General features: G+C 45.6%; 2 protein-coding genes; both read right to left on the bottom strand.

Annotated features, from left to right (window-relative positions):
* Positions 1-2759: 2759 nt before the first annotated feature.
* GSTUM_00007100001 (uncharacterized protein) lies at positions 2760-4031 on the bottom strand (the record flags this gene model as incomplete). The annotated part of the gene is made up of 5 exons (XM_002839158.1): positions 2760-3199; positions 3251-3738; positions 3795-3823; positions 3878-3930; positions 3986-4031. 5 exons carry the CDS (start codon positions 4029-4031, stop codon positions 2760-2762), a joined length of 1056 nt encoding a protein of 351 aa, XP_002839204.1.
* Positions 4032-5966: 1935 nt separating this feature from the next.
* GSTUM_00007099001 (uncharacterized protein) lies at positions 5967-8370 on the bottom strand. XM_052355780.1 has 2 exons: positions 6615-8370; positions 5967-6553 (listed from the first exon to the last, which is right to left on the bottom strand). Exon 1 carries the CDS (start codon positions 8157-8159, stop codon positions 7947-7949), a length of 213 nt encoding a protein of 70 aa, XP_052211747.1. The 5' UTR covers positions 8160-8370; the 3' UTR covers positions 5967-6553; positions 6615-7946.
* Between the last annotated feature and the right edge of the window lie 3920 nt (positions 8371-12290).

Genomic DNA, 12290 nt, shown 5'->3' with positions numbered 1-12290 from the left:
GATGGTGAAGTTGGATACTTTTGGTCTAAAAAGGGCATCGGACGAAAACTTTTGAGCTAGTATCATACTGCAGCAAATACAAGTACTGTACGTGCAAATCTGAAAGACCTATTTTACTACTCAAGTATTAGACTCCGGGCTCTACCATCTATGGTGCGAAAATTCCCCCGTAAAAGTCGCAAGCGCACAAGGCGCTTCCTTTTGATTTCAAATTTGTGATATCATAGTATAATAGGTTTAGCATGCAATATTAGGCCTTCGTTTTTCTGCTGATGTATGCTGTTAACTTGGCAACCCATGATACTGTAGAATTCAAGTATCATAGTCGGGTCATATCTAACCCATCAAATCCGCATGCTCACCAGACAACCCAAAAACATTTGAATCATACTCAAGGATCTTTGCTAAGATTACCTCCGCAAGCCGAATATTTGATGACTCCCGCAAATCATCGGCTGGAAGACGCATTCTTGGGTATTGATGTGTGAGTACTGTACAGTACCAGCAGGGACAAAAAAAAAAAGGAAAAATATGTTATGTATCATATCCTACTTCCCCTGCAGAAGCCAAAAGTATGCTTAGATATTCTGATAAGGCAGCTGCCCTTCACCCACAACCCAAAATTACCTGAATGCTCTCTTGCTTGCAGTTATGTGAGCGAACCTCCCCCACCGCCGGCTAAAAACGCGGCAACCTTGAAAAGGTGGACTGAACGCGGGCGAGGGAGAAAGGAAAGTTTATGATACATGCAAAACCCCCTCAACGAGGAAAAGCACAATAGTGGGTAAAACCATACGGTGAGCCAAAACCTGCCGGGGCCAACGAGGACGCTCGAGGCGTCGGGTAAGGCTTTTGCTCGTGCGTATCATGCATGCTGTATTGTGGGATGCCCTTAAGACCGAACTGTGAAGATTAGGTACGAGTAGTCGTCCGCAGGTCTTGAGCGATAGCTATTCGTTGGGATATTGCCTACTTGGTGGTAGCCTCCCGCAGACGCTGTTATTCCCTCAAAAGTGCCCAAAATTCACCCAAAGTGAGGGGGTCCTAGGATCCCCGTCTACTGGCTTTCCATCATAAAATATTAATTACTCCATAAAATCCCGGGTGCATAGGCCAACTAGGTTTCTCATATAGGCCCAAACAGGTCTTAGAGGTTGCAAACATTACTTTAAGGTAATGAGGATCTCTTGATCTTCCCTACCGTATCTCATAGCCAGGAAAAATGAGAGTTCGTGTAAAGACCACCTAGGTCGTTGGTTAGATTCACCGAACCCGCATGATTTTATGATCAATGGAAACTTCATAATATTATTATCAATTGGGCTTCGAAATCCCCCACAAACGTCTTGGATGATTCCCCGCCCGAAATAATTGACAGGGTTAGGGCTCTTGTTGGGGCCTAACTACTACTCGAGTATTTGTAAAAAAATTCCCCGGAAAATATCTAAATAGTATGGCATCGGTACTTATAACTTAGCTTCTGGGCACAGGTGTACATTACTGTACTCGAGCAGAATATCCCCTGGGCCCGGTGGGTACCTGTTGGGCATTAAAAACCCTCTACTGATAAGAATGTATAGAATCAATTGGAGGTGGCTACTAGTGCTACGATGTGAGGTACAGTACATATGAGGTAAATTTTTCTTCAGACGTAAATTGCCCGCCCTGTGTTATCCACTATCACTACACTCAGCTAAGTTCCCACATCCCACATATTACCCACTCGCCAATTAGAGCCCACGAGATGCCCAATAGGGCAGTGTCGTGAGTTCCTCTTAAGCTTCATCTGAACCCTTGTAAAAGTTACTCAGGTAACCTAGGTCACCAAGGGCGCTTTCGGGGGGTACGCCTCTTTCGAGACGGGTAGAAGAGTATTTTGCACACAATGGGGAGGAGGTATATCGTTCCGGGAGATAAGCACGGAAGGCTTTTTTTCCGTGACTTGCACATCGGTCGGTGGGGACGTTTTGCGCAGTAAAGAATTGGACCTTATGTTCCGTTCGAAGGAGAGTTATTGGGGGAAAAATTGCTTGCGGAGGTTGGAGATTGCTCGATACTTAGAGGTTCGAAGTGGTCGATTCTGAGTTGTGGGAGTGAAGCCGTTGAGATATTTGGTCTAGTTCTGTTCACTCTTATGTAGTTTCTCTGCTACACACCTGATATGAAAATTCACGGTTTTCAAATCGGCCTCGGTGCTAGCACGAGTGATATGGGAATTCAATTTGTCTCTACTAGACAAATGGGTAGTTCGATCCTCTATTGATTAAGGGGCTGTGTGCGCCGGCTTCAAATCATGATTTGAAACCACAGTATGATTCGGTGGAGAATTTGCTTTGGGCCTTCAAGGCTTGATTGGGGCAGCAAATGAAATGTTGGTTCCGAAACAGGAAAACTCGCTCGCTTAGCACAAGAGTGGTAGATCAAACTGGGATCAAACTGAAATGTGAAGGGTGGTTCTCAAAAGTTTAGCTCAATCAAGGTAAAGAATCAAACCGCAATCAAGATTGCAGACCGTTTGGCCCGCCGCAACTTCAAATCATGACTTGAGAGCACTGCGATTTTAGGGTATAACGTGAGATTTAGAATTGCCCAAATTGTTTTCAAGTCGGAATCGCGGTGCGCCAAACGCCCCCCTAGGATAAATATTTCATAGAAAATAAAAAACTCCCCACGAAGACACCGGATGACGATCCGTGAAAACGAGATCTAGACATACACCCTACCGCTGGTAAACGTTCCCTGTATTATACCACTCCGAGCTACACCAGCTCATATTCCAAAGGCTCCAATTTTCCCCCGAAATCGTCTTTATACCTGCACCACACAACACCTTTAGTAAACCTTTCAAGCTTTAGCTCCCCAATACCCTCGCAAATCTTATCAACCTTTGCGAAAAGATCTGGCAAGAAGCTACAGGTGTCCCCATGAAAGACAGTCCCAGAATAATTTGTATAGAAGTAGATACTTATCCCTTTGATACTTGCTACCACATCATTCAGGCTCATAAGTAAAAACTTTTCGCGATTGTGTAGCCCGCGCTTTCGGAATTCCCGGACAATACTGCCGAGAATCATGACGTCGCATTCGGGGATTCCGTAGCTGCACATTGTCCCTTCCGCGTTGGAGTAGAGATCTAGGTAGGATACCGTATCATCGAGGATGGCCTTTATGGCGTCGGAGCGTAGTTGAAGTATCGCGGCTACCATCTACTCAGTACACAGCCGGGGCTACAGGATAGAGAGGGGCCTACAGATGACCGGATCGGGAACCATAACTTCATCCAAGCTCCTCCCACCCCAAAGAAGCTGCCCCAGTTCATCTTCATATCGCCCTTCCATAACTATCTTCCGGCTCAATGGTTCGAATATTGAAGGTAAACAAAAGGTCCAAGAAATAAACATCCACTCAGAGTAAGTTGTTTCGAAAGCGAATTCCCTCCACCCTGCGGTCCAAATTTCAACCCAGACAGCCACGGCCAGCGCGCAATCGTACTTGTCACAGATAATCGCCATATGGAATAGATCCTCAAACGAGATGGAGGAGGGGATTTTCTCGGTCTGGCAGTGCAGAGCGTACAATATCGCCACAAACGCTTCTGGGTCATCGTCTTCGAGCTGCAGTCTATAGTTTGATGTCGAGGCGCGTAGCTCGCAAGCTTCCTTGAACATGGATGAAGGACCTAACATGGCTCGAAATACTGGTGACACCAGACAAAGCACCTGAGAAGAGACTTTGAGCCTCGCAAGTCCATACTTAGATGGGACCTCGAGCACTAAATCCCCTTCCGGGGCTACCGTGACTTCTGCAACGAACTCGATCTCATCTAATCTATCAATTAGTAGTCACTCTGACCAAAAGTCAATAGATCTACACTCACATTGGGACTCTGCCGTGGACAGCCTGCTGCATTTGCCGCTCGAGGTTCCGCCGCTATCTAATTCATAAGTATTAGTAGGTTAGAAACGGGAAAGGATTGGTACCTTACCGTCTTCCGTATCAAAGCAAAAGTCCCCGAGTGTTTCGTCCGGCATGGTGGGGCTTGCGGGGCTAGGGAAGCTCGGCTGGAGCGCAGCAAGCTGTTGTCAAGTCGGGTACCGGGAGTGCATGGTTGTATGCATGCCAAGTCTGCAGCCAGTTGTACTGCGCCAATCAGAGGATGATTACGTACAGTCACTCGATCATAAACTATGCCTTGGTGGTGGGTACGGTAGGCTATGAGAGAGCAAGATACTGGGAACGGGCCTTGGGGTTAGTAAACCAAGTGGGATTGAGATTGCTTACATAGCTGGGCTTGAGGATCAGCTCCCAGTTCCCCTTGTTCCTCTACCAAGCAGTTTGTTGAGGTTGTGAGTTAACATGCATTCTTGACATAAATTAAGAACGCTCTCAATTGGCAGATAGTAGAGTTTTGACAAAGCTGGAAAAGAACCACGGAATAACCTAGTCGGAGAAAGAAACAATCACTCCGAGTTTCAAGCCCATTATTAGGTTAAATTAATGGCTCAGACGACAATTAACAACGTATGGGAGAGAATGTGGGGAAGAAGGTTTATGATAAAATTGATCACAGTATATGGCTCGGATATCGCATGGGTGATGGAATTGATTGAATAACCGGAGAATAATGATCTCTAGATATGCAAGACATTGGAGTATCCCTTAATTTCGTCCTCTAGGATCCTATAAAAAGAGGGAAAAGGCCCTCGGAAATTGCTTACTCACGGTTATTGGAAACATATCCGAAACGGGTGATATTATCCTCAGGTTTATCTATGTCATACAATCTTAGGCAAACCTTAAGATAACAGAAATTAAAGAGTGAAAAGTCACCCTATATATCCGGTCTCACATTTCCTATTAGTGCCTTCGATCGCTATTACGCACCTCCCCTTTGGCCCTTTGGTCGCTATCATTGCGGAAGTAAATGGCACCACCCGTCATTGCTAATCACTCGCCACCGGGGTCAATAGCCAGTGATTGTATCATAGGATGGGCTACCGATAGGTCTCACTGCTGCCCTAGAGACTGTCGCATTCCAATACCGGTAGCTCTTTTGTACCGTACGTCTCACATCCGTTCTTGTATATTTGCTTTACCCTTGTGGCTGACGCCTCCTCCTGCGCGCTAGGGTTATAAATTATAATATTGAATCCTACTCTAGCAAGGGGAACCAAATCCATATATCAAACGGGGCTTCCAATACTGTCCTACGCCAAAAAAAGAAAAAGCAGTCCTCAGTTGCAGTATCACAGCCTTTCCCCTGAGACCGGAAGGTGTGCCCAATTTCCTGCACAGTACCCTGAACATCCAGACAAGCTCCCTGAACCCTCACCTAGACAAGCTGCCTTAACCACGCAGTAGGGACAGCCTGGGAGAGGATACCGGTAGGAGAACACCAAATTTGCCACCCCCCAATACCCCGCTTTAAGCCATGTCGCGAAAAGAGCAACCGGTCAATTAACGCCTAACTCCTCGGGCCGCAGGCCAGGATATGGCATTCTCGTCCCCAGCTCATCAGTCAGGCCGCTAGGTTCCTCCACATTACGGTATCTCAAACCTCCCCTGCAGTCATCGTTAGCTGGCCCGAAGCATAGCTAGCCATACACTGCGGGTGTTCGTAATCCTTAGAAATACCCACCCCACAAGCACTCGAGCTCCCAACCCGTAAATGGAAGTAGAACCATAATCCGCATGTTAAGACCGCAGCGCAGAACGAGAGGGCTTACGGTAGGAACAAGCAAATACCGGGAATCGCTAGAGCCAGAGTACTCGTACTGTACTCGTACTAGTACAAGTGTACCGCAGCAGCCCTGCTGCGCAATTCGGTGGACAAGAATAAATCCTGATTTCGCCATTTCGGTACAGTACCATACTGGCGTCGGTATCCTGGAAGTAGCGCACCTTAAGTTAGTATCGACCCCCTCTTTACGGTATCCCGTATACCCCACTTCCCTAAGGTGCCCTGCCATTCCGAGTATATGATAACCATTCGGTAGTTTCCGGCCGGGAAGGGGGGGCCGTTTCGTGCACCTGGCACTATTGTAACTCGCCGAACCCCACGAGCGCCAGATGCACGTATCCACCGAAGCGGGGGCTGAGCGATCGATGCCGTGTTGGTGGAGGGGGGAAAACGTCAGAAAAGGATTAGCGGTGCTTTGATATTCGAGCGCAATTGCCCCATTTTATCGTCATATTGAGTATCTCCGTGAAGGGTTCTAATCTCCGTTTCGGGACAAAAGGTCCCATGGAGCCCGGCGCAGCCCTGAACAAAAAAGGAATAGGAAGATCGAATTATCTCCTGGTACACAGGCTCAGATCTTGTTAACCCAAGATTAGTTGTGTGTTTGGGGAGATCTACCAAATTTGACTGGTTGTATGGCATGCATTTTGTAGCTGAAAGAGTGCACTTTGCGAGTTCTGATGCATTCTGGGCCAGCAGGGGTAGGGATGGAAGAAGTATTTTTGGCGGATCTATTTTTATATGTAGGAAGTACGGTATCATACTTGTGTTGTATGAGTGGGTAATGTTTAGGGATTTTCGATTGGGGGAGAACTGTTTCTTTACTTCTCAGCCATGCGGAGCGTGATAAAAACGAGAAAAGGCTTCTACATACCGGTACCATACCCGAGTGCAGTGCCGGTACTCCTACTTGTACTTGTGTCATACCTGGGTCTCGCCAGACGGAACCTAATGGGTACCAGCAGAAATGAGCCCAGTTGCATTGCATCATGATCAAGGGCGACGACAAGGAGATGGCCAGCGACATCTTAAGGCGCATCTCGAACTACCGCGATGAAATGGAGGAAAGTGGCACGGAGTAAATTCCCTGGCTTCGTTACATCACTGGCATAGAGTCCAGCGCGTACGTGGACCGAGTGATGAATTATATATAGCTCAAGATCGCTGGAAACACCACACTCGATTCGCATTGTAGATACAACGTATAATGAGTGATTGTGATAGAGGCGTTCCTGAAATATCTTGAAAGATTTTTGAGAGCCTCTCGCTCTTCGTGTTTGGCATTCCTCCCCACCACCCGGCCAAGAGGGTCGGCCGACTACCTTTTCCACTGCTCTCACCACCGTATCCATGAGCTCAGTGGCATGAAAGAGGAAAGAAAAACTGTTATGTTCCATCGGAAACGATCAAAAAACGACCCTCTCCACTGCCACCAAAAAAAAAAACCCCAAACGCCGGTAACGTCTACTCTATCAGCTTCGCCGTTCGCCACGACGAGACGATACGACACCTCGCCGCCACCAGCGATCGCAATCTCATCCCAGCTTCATACCCCCCCACATGTTCATACCTTGCCCATCGTTCGCTCCCCAACCCTGTTTCCGCCGCCTTTCTTTTCATCCCCCTCATCCATCTCGCGATCATCCGCCCCTTGACCCTGCCTCCTGTGTTCTTCCCCAGCCGCTCCTCCGCTCTTCTGATTTCTCATTCTCGGCGATAAAATCCAAAATAGTGGACCGACCCACTACTTTCCCCTTCAGAATCAACGACCGAATTGATTGGACCTCTTGGCGCCTTCGACACTGCTAAATTCATACTTCCAGGTGTTACACAATATTTCACAGCCTCATTCCGCTTTCTCCTTGCCTCTTGGAAAATAAAGGCCAACATAGATAGCTGTTGAAATAATGCTGAAATACTCGGTTCGGGTGTGTTGGCCGAACTTTCCGCCGTCCCCCCCGCCCGTGGCCGAGGCCATGGCCGGCCCGGACCAAACCCAAACTTCCATCCTCACCCAATCTCTCTCAACCATGTCGGTTCTCCAGATTTTACCGGCTCACGCCTTCTTCTTCTTCTCCTTCTTCTTTTTCTTCCGGTTCTTTAGACTCTGCTAAGGTAGGTCACTCCTGACGAGGGGCGATTGCATGCCTTGTCCGGACTTGGCGTCGGAAGCTGGACGCATTTGAGCGCCCCTGAGACATTTTCTTCATAATCTCTTCGAGCGGCGCTGATTCTTAACCGGTCTGCGCACGAAACCCAGGCGCCGAGCGTGGAGCAGATATTCAACGACCCTCGCTGGGATAGTTGATTCTCGACCAGATGAATCAACGATGACTAGTTCGTGTATTTCGTATGTCCAATCCAGGCCATTGTTGGGGCTGAAGGCTTCCTGAAGGGCTTTGAAGACAGCAGCTTCCATCTTGTCGGCGCGTTCTCTCTCGCTTCGGCACGGATGGGCAGGCGAGGCTTGTTCCTCGGCCAGAACAGAAGCGTTGGAATCGTACGGATGCGGTGTGCGGCTCAGAGTTGGTTTTTGAGAGGTATTTATTGGGTTCTCTTGCGTTTTGATGCCTTCTATGGGAATTGTGCTGATGGTTGGTCGGCAGGAGGTGTTTGTCGAGAGATGAATCGAAGGCTTGTGAGAGGAAAGAGCAAGAGAGGACTCTCCTCACAAGAAACGGGGATAGAGATGCTTAAGTACTCAACTGAGGAGGCAGCCTTTTCACTTCCTTGTATCATAGTGTATCGAGGGAGGCTTGGCTACCTTTGTTCCCTGCTTCAAGCTTACAGGAGACAGCTCGGACCGGCTGGCGTCATGGGCAGATAACTAGAGGGGAAAAGCCTAGCGAAGCGAGGCGCATGGAGGATTTCTGAGTCACTCGCTGCATAATACGTAATTGTGGATGCCCCAAGGGAGAAATCCAGGGGGAGAAAGACGCATTAGAGGGATTTCGGAGCGTGGTGTTAGCTTATTTCTAGCTTGTTGCGACGGCAACCGGTCACAGGTTAGGGTTTTTGTCGCACTTAAGAGATAATGTACGCTTAGTTCTAGCTAAGCTAAGCGAAGAGGTCATGAATTCGCTTACCACCCACAACAAGCCATCAACCATCATTTCTTTCTTGGTTATCATCAACCCCAACCACGGCCAAGCTATGGAAAGGTTTGTGAAAAATCAAAGAGTAAGATTTACATCTCCCAATCCAGTATAACAATAAATACAGTAAGTAAATTGTCTTTTTCTTCATGACCGGCATATGAGCTCTTACTAACTACTTATAGAGGTTCCATGTAGGCTTTCTACGGGCTCTTTGTGGGCTTTGTATGGGCTCTTTATAGGCTTTCTATGGGCTTTCTATGGGTTTTCTACTGGCATTCTACAGGCTGTCTCTGGGTTCTCCACAGGTGCTCAACAGGCTCTTCAGGCCCTCTACAGACTTTCAACAAGTTTTCTCCAGGCCCTCTACAGGCTTTCTACAGAGCCTCCTTGAGCTTTCTATATGCCCTCCTTAGACTTTCTAAAGGTCCTCCTCCTCGGGCTTTCTATAGGCCCTCCTTGAGTTTTCTACAGGCCTTTCTTGGACTTTTTACGAGTTATCCCCAGACTTTCTACAGGTCCTCCTTGGGCTTTCTATAGGCCCTACTCAGGCTTTCTACAGCTCCTCCCTCAGCTTTCTACAGGCCCTTTTTGGGTTTTCTATAGGTCCTCCTCAGGCTTTCTACAGGTTCTTCTCAGGCTTTCTATAGTTCCTCCATCTTTCACGAAGGTGACTTGGCAAGGAAAAGGTTTTCACATGATTCATAATTAGGAGTCTTAGGTATGTTATTGGTTCGCGCATATGACTCATTTAGGTCATATGACTTATTATGCTATAACTTGTTATGTTTCACACATGACTCGATTATGAGTCATGAGATGTGTACCTGGCGAGTGTACCTTGCAGGTATTGTAACATGTTCGCAAGGTGCTAATCATGTTATCGGTAATAGATACGATAGTTGGCAGGTGGCCTGCTCTTCCAGAGAGGAGGTGAGAGCTGAGAACTAAAGGAGGCTTCGAGGGTGTACTGAGGAACAAAGAAGTAACCGTTCAACCAAGTATATTGAAATACTGTCTGTTGAAGTCTGCCTTTTCTATCGTAGAAACAGGCGGCCTTTAAATATACAAATCTGTTCATGTCTGGCATGAACGAAACTAATCAAAGGTATCAATTGATACACTTTGGTAAAACTAATTAAGTATCAAAGCGATACTTAAAACAAAACATAAAACAAAACCAAGTATTAAATGATACTTAAAACAAACCAAGTATCAAAGTGATACTTAAAACAAAACATAAAACAAAACCAAGTATCAAACGATACTTAAAACAAACCAAGTATCAAAGCCATACTGAAAACAAAACATAAAACAAAACCAAGTATCAAATAATACTTAAAACAAACCTAGTATCAAAGTGATACTTAAAACAAAACATAAAACAAAACCAATAACCGAGTATTCATACCAGTTACAGGTATGCCTTGTGGGTATGCCTTGCGCATATGATATATGTTTCACATATGACCTTGTTATGAGGTCATGGGTTTCATGCATGTGACCACTTGGGATCATATGACTTGTTTATGGCGTTATGATTGGTTTATGAGTTTTCGCGCATAACCTTGCTACGAGGACATGGGCTTCGCGCAAGTGACCACTTCAGTCATATGACTAGTTTGTTATGATTTGATTTTGCACATATGACTACTTTGGGTCACATGACTACGGGCGCGAAGAACACTATATAAGGAGGCCGGTACCGCCGTGGAGGATAGGTTCTTCATACTTTGTGCTAAGTACTTTTCCTACTTATTATCTTAATGAAAATAAAACACCTTGACACTATTTATCATTATCATGACCTTTATTATTGTTATGCGGAGAAAGCTCTTCATGGAGAAGAGTTAGAGAAAGCTTACCATAGGTATTCTCGGTAGAAGACAAAGGTCTTGTACTATCGGCAACATAGACAGAAACCTAGTGCTATCAGAAGCTAAGAAGAAGAAGAAGAAGAGAAGTATTGTTCCTTGTCACCAAGAACTAACCATCGAAAGGGGGATCGTTACATTATAAAGCATCAACTAGTATGACGCCAAACAATACAAGCTGAATTTCTTCAACTCAGACAAGGAAGGAGACATCAACATCAATGATCAAAATCTCAACCTTGGGGGATTTAGCGACATCCTAGATCATATTTCAGCAGAACGTTTAAGGGCAGCAAGTCCTGTTACTACAGAGAAAGGATCACCAGTCGATAGCTCTCCTATAGGAACTCCACGACTGGAGAGAATGTTGGGATGTGTAACGTGTTTACAAGGTGCTAATAATGTTATCAGTAATAAATACGATAGTTGGCAGGTGGCCTACTTTACCAGGGAGGAGGCGAGAGCTGAGAACTAAAGGAGGCTTCGAGGGTGTACTGAGGAACAAAGAAGTAACCGTTCAACTAAGTATATTGAAATACTGTCTGTCAAAGTCTACCTTTTCCATCGTGGGAACAGGCAGTCTTTAAATACAAAAATCTGTTCATATCGAGCATAAATGACACTAATCAAAGATATCAAGCGATACACTTTGGTAAAACTATTTAAGTATCAAAATGATACTTATAACAAAACATAAAATAAAACCAAGTATTAAACGATACTTAAAACAAAACATAAAACAAAACTAAGTATCAAACGATACTTAAAACAAACCAAGTATCAGAGCGATACTTAAAACAAAACATAAAACAAAACCAATAACCAAGTACCCGAACCAGTTACAGGATCAGCAGTACTATTGCCACCGGCCCCAGCCGCTCTGGCACCAGTTACCAGTGCACTAGGAATGACTGAAAATCAATTTCAGACATTTCTCGCAGCAACAGGCAATACAGGCCAAGGAAATGTCCAACAGCCAAAAGTCAAAGTGCCTGACACATACGAAGGAGACGAAGATAAGCTACGAATATTCTTAGTACAATGCGAAGGATACTTCACAGTCAAGAGATCTGGAGAACACCACAACGAGATCAAGATTCCCTTCGCGGAATCTCTATTGAGAGGACTGGTGGGACAATGGATTATACAGTTCCAAGATGGAAGGAAACAAAGAGATTGGGTCACCTATGCAGTTGTTAGGCGGAGACAATCTGATAGACTTCAGAATTGTCTAGGCCAATCAAAATTCATTTCTGTAGACAGAGATGGTCTAGAAAGGCTCGGGTTCACTCTTTTCGTTTATGACTACTAAGAGCGAAGTAAATTTGGTAAAGTAAGATAGAATCATATAAACAATATTCTATTATTAAGGTCTCTTCTCCATTGCTTGATGATGTCTAAAGCTTGGGAGGCCCTTTGATATATATATTCCACATCTGAGTGTTTACAGACTATATTTATTTATCATGCAACTATGTACCTTTCTGATTATAACTCGCAACATCGGGTATTCTTGAAAGGTGTGAACACCTGGAGACCCTGAAAATTACCAGACCCTCTTTGCTAATTATGATATAACTA

The sequence above is a fragment of the Tuber melanosporum genome, assembly GCF_000151645.1.
Source record: "Tuber melanosporum whole genome shotgun sequence assembly, scaffold_31, strain Mel28".
In the NCBI taxonomy this organism is placed as follows: domain Eukaryota; kingdom Fungi; phylum Ascomycota; class Pezizomycetes; order Pezizales; family Tuberaceae; genus Tuber; species Tuber melanosporum.
This window is presented reverse-complemented; position numbering and strand designations above follow the sequence as displayed.

Bases quoted from the DNA above. Each gene is read 5' to 3' on its own strand.
- GSTUM_00007099001 (XM_052355780.1), bottom strand. From the start codon at position 8,159: ATGGAAGCTGCTGTCTTCAAAGCCCTTCAGGAAGCCTTCAGCCCCAAC.